The sequence below is a fragment of the Chelonoidis abingdonii genome, chromosome 2, assembly GCF_003597395.2.
Source record: "Chelonoidis abingdonii isolate Lonesome George chromosome 2, CheloAbing_2.0, whole genome shotgun sequence".
Lineage (NCBI taxonomy): Eukaryota > Metazoa > Chordata > Testudines > Testudinidae > Chelonoidis > Chelonoidis abingdonii.
Window position 1 is genome coordinate 47,761,453 of NC_133770.1, and position 15,518 is coordinate 47,776,970.

The following is a 15,518-nucleotide window of genomic DNA, read 5'->3' on the forward strand; positions in this document are numbered from 1 at the left end:
ATGTAGAGAGTTTGGGTCCTATTGTGGGCAGAACTTATTTTGTAGCTGGCTCCCAGATGCTGTGGGTGTATTATAATATACAGACAGAAAATGAATAGGAAGGTGTGGGGAGGAATTGGTCACAGGTTAGTGTGAAAAGTGCTCACACAGCAAAGCCTTTTGTGTTGGTTCCTGTGTCGTTTTGGAAACCAAAGTTACTTCCTTGTTTCTCTTATTCTGGTCCCTATGTTACCTCAGCACAGCAAACCTCCTTAATGTTGGGTTAAGATTTTAGGTTTCAGATTTCATGAACTAGCTTTGATTTCTACCTATAAAGTGCAGAAAAGGTCCTAGACACTAGAACTGTGGCTCACTCATAGCCTAATTTTGCCATTCTTTCTTTATATTGCTGCTACTGACTGAAGGAGTGTGTGTATTTGTGTGTGTATATATATATATATATACAGTGGATATCAATCTCATCTCAAATATTGGATAATTAATAAAATACTGATAATGTAAGAGTGTCTTACTGAGAGGTCCTGAATAATTTTCCTTTATTGATACATTACTTGGAGGGGTTGTTCATTGAATTGCCGAGGTGTGCTGCAAAATACACAACGTTTTGAAGCACACTTACCCCTTCACTTGGAAGAGCTGGAAAAAATTCTGTTTTTAATCCACTGGCTCCCTCTGCTGGTATGACAGAATTATAGTGTATGGTTGCTGGTTAGAAGAACTGATTATACAGAGCTAGAGGCAAGAGAAGAAAATGGCTCTGCAAAGAATTGTATGAAACTTTTACTTGATCATGACACAAGTGAATCAGGGGCACTTCCTGGCTTCTCACCCCTTGCTTTAGCACTATACACACACATGCTCCTTCAGTCAATAAGAGTCATGAAAATAAAGAAGAAAGGGGACGTTAGGCTGTGAATGAACCACAGTTCTAATACACAGCACCTCTTGTTCAAACAGAAATTAAACACTGTTTTTGAAATATTGAAAATAATGTTTTATAAACATTAACTACAAATGCAACTTTAATGCAATCACCAGGATGTCTGTACATATCATATCTGAGTAGTCATATGATCTTATTACTCTTGCGCTTCGCTCCCTGCTCCCCATTGTTTATTTTCACTAGTTGTGTCACATTTTAAATGCTCTATTTGTTTACTGTATTTGTTTGGATCACTATGCATCCACCTAAAAGGAGCACTTTTTAGTTAGAAAACTCTTCAGCAAAAGGGTGATGCCTTTGTGTTTGTGCTGTAAATCACTCAGCAAACTTGGTTGATTCTTTAAATGTAATTAACCATAGAGTTAAAGCTTGCACGCAGCTTGTATGTGAGTATTATCGTATCCATTTCTCAGATAGGAAAACCGAGGCACAGAGAGGTTATGTTACTTGCTGAAGGTCAGAAAGCAAAGCAGCAGCAGAGCCAGAATTCTGAAACCGCAGCTCTAAGCTAACATGCACAGGCCCCTCCCAATGCTCTGGTTGACCTTAAATAAATTTAATTTTCATAGTGAACATCACAGATTGCTCAGGCCATTCCAACACTCAATACATAGATATATTATGGCAGACACAATAAAAAAAAAAATTTAAAACCCTTCCATAGCATTTATAAAAAAAAATGAAATCTCCTCAGCTAAGCCCATCCCCTAATGCCTCAGAGAAAAGATTGGCTTTGCAGCCTGCCTTCAAGCTTAACAAAAGTGGTTCTGCTGCACTAAGGGAGGGGAGTGAATTCCAGAGCTGAGGACCTCTCATAGGGACCCATTGCCAACAGCTCCCTCTGTTTTACATTGAGGGGGCACCCACCTTGAGTACCTCTGCTGATCTCAGCTGTGCCAAAAGAGACAAGGAAAGAGGCAGTCTCTCAGCCAAGCAGGTCCCACACCATAAAGGTTAAAACAGGTAGGTTAAAACAACCCTTTCGATTCCACACAGAAACTTAATAGCAGCCAGTGTAGTTCCTCAAGCGCAGATGTGAAATGCCCTTCAGGGTGCAATTGCACTTAGTAAACTGGGAGCTGTGTGCTGAGTTCCAAGTGGTCTCAGTGTGTGACCCCCAATAGAGCACATTACAGTAATCCAGTTTCAAAGTGATAAGGCATGGATATCTCTAGCAAGGTGCACTGGGAAGGAAAGGTCATGCTCTTCTCAGAAGGTGCAGGTGGGAAGTAGGGTTCTTGGTCATAGTCATAAGAATCCAGGTTCTACCTAAGAAACCTCCTGTGCTGCTTAGCATCTCTGCTATAAGAAACTACCAGCATCCTTTTTAAGTTACTCAGAGGGGATCTTTTCGTTCCCCTCTAATTTACATTATAGCATTTTTTGCTCACCTGGAGTCAAGAGCTCATTGCCTGCTCTCACCGTCATCTTTACTTCTTATTTACTCTTTTACCAGTGATTTCTTTATCGCTACCTCCTCCCTGAATAATCAATAAAACAGAGGGCTGCTAGAATTCATCCTCCTCAGATTTTCTTTTGCTTTGAGACATGACTGCTTGCACTCATTTGTACTGAAGTTAAGAAGAACGCTCTGGAACAAAACTGCTAGAGATAGATTTATGAATGAGTTTTGGATACTGACTTTTCATAAGTAGAATGTTCATTCATATGCATTTACCTGATTTCTAATATTAATTTAAATTCCAGTGATACTTTTCAGTATTTTTAATAAATGTAGCCCCTAGAGATAATATTAATTGGTATTTTTTAATGATCAGTTTTTTATAAATAAGATTTTAAAGCCACTGGTCATGGAGGGAGGGATAGCTCAGTGATTTGAGCATTGGCCTGCTAAACCCAAGGTTGTCAGTTCAGTCTTTGAGGGTGTAAAAGTCTGTCTGAGGTTTGGTCCTGCTTTGAGCAGGGGGTTTGACTAGATGACTTCCTGAGGTCCATTCCAACCCTGAGATTCTATGTTACTGTAGAAAGTAGTTACTGCGAACAACAAATTGGAATCCCAATTATTTAAGAGTGTACAAAATTAAAATTTAAGCTACCTCCCTAACCATCTATTTCAATTTTTAACTATTTTACAATACAGTGTCATCCATCCTAAGGCATTAAGCACCCTGGGCACTCTTTTAAAAACAGACCCACCGCTACACCAAAATCAAATACCCTTTTAAAACAGATGGATTAACATTTAATTTAAGCCTTCCCACATTGTCCCCCGGCCTCCTAGAGTGACCAGATGTCCCGATTTTATAGGGACAGTCCCAATATTTGGCACTTTTTCTTATATAGGGTCCTATTACCCTCCACCCCCGTCCCGATTTTTCACACTTGCTGTCTGGTCACCTTACAGCCTCCCCACACATACCCCACTACCCAGCCCTACCTGTTACCCATCTCCTTACAGACTGAGGAGAAAAGATGAGCCTGGGATTCTCAACCAGGCCCCAGCCATTGTGCTCAATGCAACCTTCATGCGTGAAGGTCTTTGTTCAGCTAGATGGAAGATAATGGTGTTGCCCCTTTAAGGACTTCTTACAAGGGGTAGTGAAGAGGGGGAAAGTTTACAGAGATAGACAAGAAGGGCAGGAAGCAGTTGGGGCAAGTGAGAAGGTCACTGCACTGCCCTTCCTGCTAACCGGAAGTGGGGGGATTATACCCCATGCAGCTGTAAAGAGATCCTGATTTACCAGGATTCGGCTGGCAGTGCCAACCCCGGAACTTGGCAAAAGGACTGAGTTCCCTCTTGACCCACTGTAAGCATTCTGCCCTTTGCCTTGGGGGTTGGGAGGGAATTTGTCCCTCACCCTCAGATTGGCCAAGGCAGAATGTTGGTCTGGGACCCATTGGGAGTGATGTAGGGGGTTGGGTTATAATTTTGCAACTTAGTACATAAAACTTGTGATTGATGTCAAGTGCACGTACCCAGTATGGAAAGGATACAGTTATCAGATAAAATGGATTGGAAAAGGATTTAAAGGAAAGTATCCCTTAAGGAAGCAGAGTAAGGGGGTTTGGGGCTCCTATGTCTTGTACAGCGGGGAGCTGTCCTTTTCCTCACCCCTTTTAGCCCCCTTTCAGGGAGCTGAGGAGGAGGGTTTGAGGCTCCTGAAAACCAAATCCTCTCCTTCCTCCACTGTACAATTTGTTCCTGGGTACTCCCAGGTATTCTAAGAGAATAAACCACATTCATCCCCACCCCCGTCTTTCTGCTGGCATGGATGGACAATTGTGCTTTGACTTAATTAATTTAACACAGTGGTCCCTTCTGGCCTTAAAGATGAAGGGTGAAATCCCCACTGAAATCAGTGACATAAATCCTATTGACTTAAATGGGGTTAGATTTTACCCTGTGAATTGATTGCTATTTTTAGTATAATTTTTATGAGTGATACTGTAAAAATTTAACAAAAACTAAATGAAAAGTTCTAGAGTTTTTAGTGACTGAATTAGCGAAGTTGAGTGAAAAATTGCACATTGTTTCTGACATCGTGAAAAATGTGTTACTTCAGAATTTTCTCCTGCTGAATCCCCAGGGTTGCAGCGGTGCTGCATTGGCAGTGAAATGCTCTTACTAAGAGGGTGAAATACTTTATATTGTGTCATAGATGCTGTGGAGTTTACTCCATGTTAACAAGGGGCGGAGGGAGTAGTCTTAATTCATTGCTGCCTTGCAGCTTTTGTATTCATTTACATCAGTGCAAAGTAGATGTAAATAGCTACCATTCTAGTTTGATAGCATTTCACACCCACTTTGCAGTAGTGTAAATGACTGCACAAGGCAGTGGTGAAACAGGTTGTGTGCGTGCAAAAGACATACATTTCAGGATATATGTAGTGCTGAAGCTGTTGTTTCATTTTCTACAGACAAATGTGTGTGAAACATATGTGCTGTAGCAGTGATGAGGGCTGCTGCACAATCCCCTGGGTAAAGCATGTGAGTGAGAATAAACCACATGCAGGTCACATCATTTAATGCGCTGGTGGAAGATGCTCAGATATTATAATGATAAGGGCAGCATAAGAACCAGCACAGAAGAGAATAGAAGCAGAAGCTGTTCTGTGGGTAGCTGTCTCCACAGTCTGTCAGTTTTTATGAGCACTAAATTCATGTAAAATTAAGGCCAATCTTTTGAAGTTCTGGTTCCTACTGCATTCTTAGGAGTCTGATTCACCATCTGTGTACATGAGGGGTTCTCAAACTTTTGTACTGGTAACTCCTTTCACATAGGAAGCCTCTGAGTGCAACTCCCTTATAAATTAAAAACATTTTTTAATATATTTAACACCATTATAAATGCTGGAGGCAAAGCAGGGTTTGGGGTAGAGGCTGACAACTCACGACCCCCATGTAATAACCTCGTGACCCCCTGAAGGATCCCGACCCCCAGTTTGAGAACCCCTAGTGTACATCTGCTATGCTACGTAGCAGTTAGCAAGCTCTTGGAGTTGAAAATAGTTATATTGTATATGCCCATTCAGTTTGTTCAGGATTACAAAGATCTAAATTTCCAGTGAGCTCAAAGGTCTAGTCTGAGCCATTTCTGCTTTCTGTGATGTACAAATAGGTTGACGTTTGTCAATGAAATGTCAGTTTTAATATATATATCATCGGATAGAGTCCAGTGGTTCTCAGACTTCATTGCATCGTGACCTCTTCTGACAACAAAAATTACTACCTGACCCCAGGAGGCGGGACCGAAGACCGAGCCTGCCCAAACCCTGCCTTCCGAGCCTTGCTGCCCTGGGCGGAGGTGGGGCGGGGGGCAAAGCTGAAGCCCAAGGGCTTCTGCTCTGGGCAGGGGGGCATGTAACCTTGGGCTTGGGCTTCCAGCTGCTGGAGCCAAGGGCCAACACCTGCCTTGGCAACTCCAGTCGCAACCCACAGTTTGAGAACCCCTGTGATAGTCCAATTTACTGACAAGGGGTAAAAGACTGGGAGTCAGGGCTTCTATGTCTGATTTCTGACTTTGCCACTGACTTGCTGTGTGACCGTGGGTAAGTCAGTTAACATTTTTCTTCTTTAATTAAGCTTAATTACAGATTGTATTGTAAAGTGCTTTGAGGTCTATGGAAGAATGGCTCTATATAAGAGCCAAGTATTGCCAGTGCTAAAATTAAAGAGATCTTTTTTTCTTTCGCGAGCAGGTACTTGGAACACCAAATGAAGATACGTGGCCTGGAGTCCATTCTTTACCCCATTTCAAGCCAGGTAGGTTTAAACAACAAGTTATCAAGATTTCACTCTTTCCTAGAAAATACATTAAAAATCTTATATGCTAGCTGCCAGAAGGGTTTGAGACAATGCTCATAAGTTTTGGCACATTTACTTACTTCCTAACGGACTTCTGCAACATTGTTCCAAAATAATCGGAATAGTTTTGCAGGATAGTGGATGCATTGTAAGCGTACTGCAATGCATTCATTTTAGCATTTCACATATTACTATGTTAGTTGGCTTTTGACTTTTAACCATAACTTCCCTTTGTAGCACATTAATATGACATTTTGCACAATTACAACATGTTGCAAAACAATCTTACGTTTCCTGTGAGTGGTAGGGTGGCAAAGGCCAGTATTACCAGTCAACAGGTGCAATATTTATAAGTTATAATGTACTGAACGGGGGAACCAAAGTGATAGGAAAAGGTATCCTGGAAGCTGAAGACGGAAACACATCTTATTCCTCTATCATTGTTTAGTTTACTGTATTATCTAACACTTTCTGCAGTCTTGTTTTAAATGGCCAAACAGATGGTGCTTCTGTTACTACTGTTGGAAACCTGTTCCATAATTGAATGGAGTTTAACCATTAGGAAGTTTCCCTTACTACTAAGCAAACACCAGTAGGTAACCCTTATAAGCCAGGATGCAACCAAAATAATGATGTTTTATCTGTTTCACAAGTAGACTTCTCTTTTAAATTTAACCTATAAATTGCACCATTTAGGCTGGAAGTAGGTACCAAAGTCTACTGCTCTGTAATGGAATCCAGATTCTACTCAGGTGAGGTCAAAGTTAAGTTAACAAGTTTGCAGGATTGTGGCTGACGTCATTCAAAAGACTGGGAAAGAAAGAGGGTGATGTACAGCTGCTTATCGTAGAATACTATAGGAACCTCTCCTTCAATAATAGCACACAGCTATTTAATAAATCTGGAAGGGTTTTATCCTAACACTTTCTAGATTAAAAAAAAGCTTGTCTCTAACATGCAAAAACAGTTGTGTGTAAATTTAATACTTATTAAAGAAAACACTATTTTCAGAAAAGTTCCAAAGAGATTTGTTGTTTAATACCCTGGGATATTGGAAGTGGAAAAACAGGACATGTTTTTGGCTTTGGTGATGCTGTATTTTTGTCACTAAAAAAAAATGGAGTTGAATAAAATGTTTTGAACGGTAGATGGCAGTCAAGAAACTTTCTCTTTAGAAAATGGCTTAGAAATGCATCAAGCAGTGAGGGTTTGTTCTATACGTTTTTGGAACGGGACATTGGGAATTAAATTGACAGCTGGCATTTAGTGAAATGTAACAGAGGCATGTTATTTTTAAAATGACCATTGTGTTGGATTTGTTTTTGTTTCCTCTGTTACAGAGTATGGATTTTGCCAACTCTGAACACATACCAACCATAAAAATGCAGTAATGAGGGAAAAAAGATAAATGCAACATGGTAAATGGTCACTCAACACTTTCCCCATTTCCGGAAGGGTGCATGGAGTGCTCTTTGTTCTTTCAGCCTTTCTCCACCCCTGTGAAATATGCAGATTTTCAAGCCAAAGTCGTCGTCATCCTGGCTGATGAAGGTTTTCATCTGTATGGGGCCTGTTGCTGCAAGGTGCTGAGCACTCTTAATTCCCATCCACTTACACGGGGGTTGACAGACTTCTGCCCCTCCCTGCGGGGAAAAGGCCCTTTCTACTGCATGTGTATGCTTAGCTCACAGCTCCCTTTGCCCCCTCCACCCTCTTGGTGCACATGGTATTCTTGGCAAAATGATGAAAATGTGAAATAAGCCCTTCTAATACGTTACAAAGATGCATAGGTTTTGGTTTATACAACAGTAGAGATGAAATCTGCCTCACCTGCATGAAGTCTGGGCTTTATGCTGGTGAAATGCCGAATGACTGAGGAAGCAAAATCCAACACCTACAGCATAGGGGTGGGGCATGAAGCAAGCCTTGCATCATAGCAAGTACTGCATCCTACAGGCTGGGCTAGAATAACACCACTTTTTCGGGCTGCTAGGGACATTGGCTCTGGTTAGGAATGTATTACATGACCCTTTCGCTATCCAAAAAGCTGCCCCTCATGCTGATTTGTGTGTGGCCATCAGGGAAACCTCCCTGGAGAGCACAGGAGTTGCATAGTCTCTTTTGGAGGTGCTCAACCAGCCCCTAACCCTTCCTGTAGTGCTTAGATGGACCCGCTGCGCTTGGATGAATTACCCCTATAAGACATTTTGTGAGTGAACTTGACTGAAAGGATTTCCTGAGTAACCTTGTTCTAGCAGAAGCAAAGTTAATGTTTTGTTTTAACACTTCTCAGATTTATAATTTTGAAATGGCTTAGTATCTTTGTTTCCTTAGTCCCAGATTACAATATAGTGAACCTGAAATGGTTTTGCCAAATTTGAATTGATTCCATCTGTGTCCAAGACTTATAAGTTTATTGTATTTAAAAATAGAAAGCATGGAATATGTTTTCTTTTTCCAACAGTTTGTTCAGCACTCCTTAGTTGGGCAAAATTTCTGTATGTGTTGAGCAGAGCCCTAAAAAAGTAAGATCTCCATCTAAACATAAATATATGAACTATAATTTAAGCCTAGCAGTTGCAAACAGTGAGGACAACAAATTATTTGAAAGAAAAGAAGTGCAAGAAGAGCACTAATGATTAGAACATTAGCATCCGCTCAAGGCAGACTTTGATGTTATAAGCTTAGCTGCTTAAAAGCATAAAACAATGGAATTTGAGCAGAAGGTATCAGTAATAAATAGTGACTAGTAAAAAAAAAAAAAATTCTGGCAACTTAATTAAATATCTGTGGAGTTGAAAAAAAACCAGGCAGAGTTTAAACAGAATTTCATGTTATTTGTTGTCTGCATTTAGGTGTAGGTAACTAATTTTTTACACTGTGATTCAGTAAAACACGGTCCCTGCCTCAGGGAGCTAATCACATTTTACTAGGGAGAGACAAGTAACATCTGAAGAACACTGCTTTCGATGTTATGGGTTGCTGCTTCTCCATTCCAGTGTCCATAGGCCTAATTGCCATGTCTTGAAGTTAGCAAAAGCAATGATGTCAGGAATATTCTGCTGAGAATGGTCAATAGAAAGAGAGTGATATCTTAAAATGTGAATTAACTTCTCTCAGGCTGAATGATGAGTCCACTTCTTATGCCAAACACAGAGAGAGTAAACTAGCCACCTGTTTTGTTTCTGGGTCTCTCTGTCTGTAAATGGGAAAGTAAAAATTTTATATCATTTATTTCACTCAAAGGCAACACAAATATAGATGGTTTTCCCACCTTTTTATCAGCCTGCAATGAAAGGATATGCACTAGCCCTTTATTCCTTTGAGATAGAGCCATATCATTAAAGCAGTTTGAAAGTTGTCTGCTGTGTCATCTCCTACTGTTCCTCAGCCGTGCTCTCCACCAAAACCATCCTGTTTGTGTTTGCAAATACTTATATCCCATCTAGTAAATCACCTACTGGGTTGATTTTCTACACTGTTTTTCATCTAAATAGTTAATTTTAAACGTACAAAGTAGACCAAATGGGAGACAGCTGCCTTCCTAACTCAGTTCCAAAATTTTGTAATCCTGATTCTCTTACAGTATCTCCCTGTGCTGTGCTCAGATGTCATCTCTTCCAGCCTGGTTATGTAAGCCAACATGGGACATGTGTGAGCACTGTTGTAAAGAAATGATCCATGCTCAAATGAGCAAGATGTTCAGGGCAATGAAAACAAAAATGAAAGCAAAAACTATTATCATTATCGTCATCATCATCGGAGTAGAGCATCCATGGTGCGGAGCACTGTACAAACGTATAGTAAATGGTGACAGTGACCTAATGAAATCTGGGTTGGTGCATAAGTATTTACTATGGACTAGCTTATGGCTTTGCCAGAAGGCCTAAGTAAGGGGCAATGTGTAGGTGTGTTGCCCAGGAACAGACCAATTACTTCCTCCTCCATGTCAGTTCAGTGGTTCTGGCTCGTGTGTTTGGGGGGACGGAGGCATGGGTCTGCCTCTGCCTGTGCAACTGAATGGGAGAGGGAATAGCAGTCCCAAGGAAGCTGCTTTCCCACTCACATTATGACCTGTGATATAGGTAACACATGCGGTGCAGGGAGGCACATCTGACATCCCCTAACTTCCCTGCATGGGCATATCTAGTAATCTAGTCCAGTATCTGTTTTTAACAGATATTCATTTTAATAATCTTTTAAGCTTAGTTTATTCCCAGAGCACCCATACACCACGTACAAAAGAGAGCAGCTGCTTTAAGAACATCCATGCTACATTGAGGTGAAATATGATCTTATTACCTTCATTTTTTTAAGTTAAAACTAATGTTACTAAGTAAATGGGTATATCCCTCACTTCCAGCATATTCCTTTATTTCCACTCATCTTTTTCTTTATAAAAAGAATTTAATGCATGTCTGGTCTGCTAATAGCTCATGGCATGACCCCATCTAGGAAAACATTTTGAGCATTGCTGAGGCAATGGCTTTCCACCAGCGTAGAATGGAGAGGGATTGTCTTTTGATACAAATTGGTGTATTCTATTATTATGAGAATGTGCTGATAGCTGGACGAATGCTTTTCTATTGGCCCTACTAAGACAACTTCTCTCCTGGTACAGATTGTCTCTGATGTAGAAGAAAAACTAGCAAGCTTCAGGCAACTTGTTTTGGGGCCACTTAATGACAATTGGGGTTTAATACACAGCAGTTCTGGGTATTTTGATCTATACCTGCCCCCAAAGAAGTAGGTCAGTGATCAGGATAGAGTCTTTCCTTCCTAAAAGAACATAAGAATGGCCATACTGGCCATAATGGTCCATCTAGCCCGTGTCCTGTCTTTTGACAGTGGCCAGTGCCAGTGCCAGAGGGAATGAACAAAACTGGGCAGTTAGTGAGTGATCCATCCCTTGTCATACAGTCCCAGCTTCTGGCATCAGAAGTTTAGGGACATCCTGGGCATGGGGTTGTGTCCCTTACCATCTTGGCTAATCCCCAGTGATGTATCTATCCTCCATGAACTTGTCTAATTCTCTTTTGAACCTGGTTAAATTTTTGTCCTTCATAACATCCCCTGGCAAAGAGTTCCATAGGGAGGACTATGTGTCATGTGAAGAAGTATTCCTGTGTTAGTTTTAAATTTGCTGTGTATTAATTTCATTGGGTGACCCCTGGTTCTTGTGTTATGTGAAGGGGTAAATAACACTTCCTTATTTACTTTCTTCACACCATTAATGATTTTACAGACCTCTATCATATCTCCCCCTTAGTCATCACTTTTCTAAGATGAACAGTCTCAGTATTTTTAATCTCTCTTCATATGGAAGCTTCTCTATATCTCTAATCATTTTTGTTTCCTTTCTCTGTACTTTCTCCATTTTTAAGTATTCAAGGTATGGGAGTATTATGAATGTATATAATGCCATTATGATATTTTCTGTCTTATTATCCATCCCTTTCCTAATGGTTCCTAATATTCGGTTAACTTTTTTGACTGCTGTTGCACATTGAGCAGATGTTTTAAGAGAATTATCCACAATGACTCCAAAATCTCCTCCTTGAGTAGTAACAGCTAATTTAGACACCATCATTTGGTGTGTATAATTGGGATTATTATTTTCCAATTTGCATTACTTTAGATTTATCAACGTTAAATTTAATATTCTATTTTGTTGCCCATATGTCTTGCTGATGATTTTTTGTGGGCCAAATGCAGAAACAGTCAGAGATATATATGAGGCACAAGGAATTGGGTATACAAAATTCTTTATGGGACTCTGCTTTAATCACTTACTATTGTAAATCTCATCTGAAATTGAGCCGCTATCCAGAGTCTTAACATTTCCTGCTCTATCAGAGCTTACTCTGTCCTCACAGATGCAGTGAAAGAAATCCTTCCTCTGATGCCAGATCAGAGAAGACTACCAGCTTCTCAGGCAATATCAGTAATTGGGCCTATGTCTCTGGTTCCAGAGACTGGGTATTCTGGCTGAACTCTAATCCTTCCTTTCACTCCAGCTTCTTTTCTCTACTGGATTCACAGACCTAACTAGTGAGTCGAAGAACTTTGCTTGGAGACTCGTCTAGCTAGTTTTATTATTTTTTCTTATCACCCTTTTGAAATGGCCCCAGTCCTGCTGTCTGGGTTAATGCCTCAAAATGCAGTTGCTGGGTAGTTACCAGATCAACAGTGCTGCCAACCCCAAAAGTTCAAAAATCAGGAGTCAACCCCCGCCCCCCCCGCCACCAAAAAAACCCCCAAAACAAACAGCAAACAAACCATCATGAGGTTTATGGACTTTTTAAGATTATATTGTGTTTTTTGTCTGTTCTTATTTTTTTTAATTCCCCTTTCTCTCCTCTCTGGCACCCCATTAATTCCCCCCCCCCGGGTGTGTGTGTGTTCTCCCAATATATAGTGAAAGGTGGTTTGGCTCCTGATGGAGCTGTCACCTCTCTCTCCCTCCCCCCACACACACCTTTTTGCACCCCCCAATTAATCCTGTCCCCACACTAATTCTTCCCTGCCATCTGGCTGTGCTCTAGCTCCCACACCAGTTCTGCTTTGCCCATCCTGTCTCACCTCTGCTTCTGCTGCAGCTTTAGGGGATCTTCACCCCCTTCTGCCCCTTCCCAGGCTTAACGTTGTAGAGAGGGAGATGCCCTGCTGCTCCCAGAAGCAAACCGAGGAGGAGGGAGAATAGTGTCCACTCCTTAGTGGCCGCTCAAGGCAATCTGCCTCCCTAGGGAAAACTTCAGTGTGTCCCCATCCCAGTGTTTAGAATAGAGGTTCTCAACTGGGGAAGCATGCCTCTCTTAGGGGTGGTGCGGGGAACCAAACCTCATGGTTCAGCAGGTATGGGGGGGGGCACAGCGGTTTCATATGGCAGCCCCTGCCACCCACTGCTGCTGCCTAGTTTGTCTATAGCGGGAGCAGCCCCTGCTGCTCCTGGCAGGAGTAGGAGAGAGAGCTCTGTCTGTCTCCTACAACAGCATTGATTGTTTGCCCTTCCCCAGGAGGCAGGAGGGTGGGGAAGGCAGCCAATCAGAGGGAATATTCTCCCAGTCACGAATGAAATTCATGAGAAGACTGGAGATTCTAATGTCGTTGTAATACTGGCTCCAGACCCAGCTGAAATCCTAGCACTCACAATAAAAAAATAAGAGTTTGCAAAACTGGATCATGCTATTGCTGTTCAGCCAACTACACTTTCCGCTGGCACTGCTGAGAGGCCGATTGCCACTGGTGCAGATGGGCCCACAGCATCCGTAATATAATCGCTTACAACTAATTTGACAGTTCCTTGTCTGGAGCGTGATATAGAAGGATTGGCCATGGAGAAGAATCTGTGCCTCCTGATGGGGGAAGCAAGCATGTGAACATTACTGAAGGACAGCACCGTCTTCTCAAAAGAATTTAATGTGACATTGTAATACAGTGTTAATTATTTTTTATACATTGCATTTCTTATTTATGCTCACTAGAGGGACTAGAAAATAGTGTTCTGTTGCACCATCCTTAACATTGCTTGATAAGACAATGAGGTTGCATTTCTGTGTCTTGAATATGACCAAACAATTTTCAGTGACAAGCAGGAGCTCGGTTTTACATTAATTTCTTTCTAGGATACTCGGCTTATGTCCCACAAAATGATATAGCCATCACTAAAGATTCCTGAGGTATTTTAAGATGCAACTGATGGTTTAGAAAACTGGATTAGATGTTGAGACTTCTGATTTATAGACATATTTATATTATATATATCCTTGGGGGAACAAAATTCAGAATGTTATCAGCAAAAGAAGTTGTTTTTCTCCAGTTAGGCTCACACCTAAGGGCTAATCTACACTGGCAATGCTAAAGTGCTGCCGTGGCAGCACTTTAACATGCCTTGTGTGGTTGTGGCGCAGTGCAGGGAAAGAGCTCTCCCAACGCTCTAAAAACCCACCTCAGCGAGGGGCGTAGCTCCTAGCACTGGGGCGCTGTTCACACTGATGCTTTACAGCGCTGCAACTTGCTGCACTCGGGGTGTTTTTTCACATCCCTGAGCGAGAAAGTTGCAGTGCTGTTAATTGCCGGTGTAGACAACCCCTAAGACTCTAACAAAAACCACATTACACTGAGCACGTGCAGAGAGAAACAAAGAGGATTTCTAGTGGAAAGCTTCCACTGCAGCTGGAGTGGATGAGTAATATGCTTTTGAACCTGAACCAGCCCAGCTAGTGTAAGTTCAAGTCCCACCCAGGGCAGAAATCTGGGAAAGCTTCGAAGGCAGGTTGCTAAAATCTTTCTGTAAAGTGCCTATTGATGGGGGGTGGAACGTAATCAAAGTATTTGTGAAAAAACATTAGACGTGAATGCTTGCTGGGACGGAAGGGCTTTAGAGGGCATGGTAATGGGGGAGAAGGAATTATGGGGATGGGTGGGAGAGGAGAGGCGAGGGAGGACTCAGATTAGGTAGGGGGAGGAACACTGGGAAGGGCACATGGGGGTAAGTGGCAGGGATACTGGAGGAGAATAAGAGGCGCCTGTCAGACCCACATTCTCCCCTCCTGTGTGTGGGCCAAGATTGGGGGGTGGGGCGAGTCCCTCTCCTTCCCATCGAATGCATGTGCATACCAGGATCTGGAGCCTTCTGTCCCTCGGGGGGTGGGTCTGAGCCTCTCTGTCTGCCTCCCATGCGATCTGGGCATGCCTGCTGTTCTGCGAGTGCTGGAGCCCCGCTCCCTACCCTCTCATTTGAGCCAGCATATGGGGAACCCCTATCATTCTGGGTTGAGAGATGAGAACAGGCATACTGGAAGCATGCACCAAGGACACCATGCTGACACTGGGGTGAGGAGTTGAGAACCAGCATGCTTGATGCAGATCAAGCTCGCCAGCATAGGGAGAAGCGGGGGGAGCACACCCACTGACATGAATAGTGCAGTTCATAAGTCTCAGAGCTTTTGTTTCAGGCTGTTGTCATTTCTACACACTCACACAACCCATAAGAGGAAATACAGCTTAGATAATGTTTTCACCCCTCTAGCCATGAGGCCGAGAAGTGTACCCACACTCTGCCCTGGACTGAACAGGAGCTCCCTACGCTCATACACTTAGCCTGCTCTGCAGAGAATACCGCAGAGAATACCACAGCTACTACATTTACAACTCCTTCAACCCCCTTTTACAGCCCCTTCACCCTTAGGATACCACCAGACACTATACTTTCACTTGCCCTTCATTCAACTCAGCTATATTCATCTCCCATCTGCGGACAGGACCCCCTGGCAAGAAGACCCCATGCCTTGCTATTGACACAGCCTG

General features: G+C 42.3%; 1 protein-coding gene across 7 annotated transcripts in view; it reads left to right on the forward strand.

Annotated features, from left to right (window-relative positions):
* Positions 1-15,518, forward strand: part of CDK14 (cyclin dependent kinase 14) — a 545,410-nt gene that overhangs the window by 382,553 nt on the left and 147,339 nt on the right. For all 7 annotated transcript variants that reach the window (XM_032798112.2, XM_075062353.1, XM_032798113.2 and 4 more), the window contains one exon: positions 6,104-6,167. In XM_032798112.2, the coding sequence (XP_032654003.1) occupies positions 6,104-6,167 (64 nt within the window). The remainder of the gene's footprint in view (positions 1-6,103; positions 6,168-15,518) is intronic.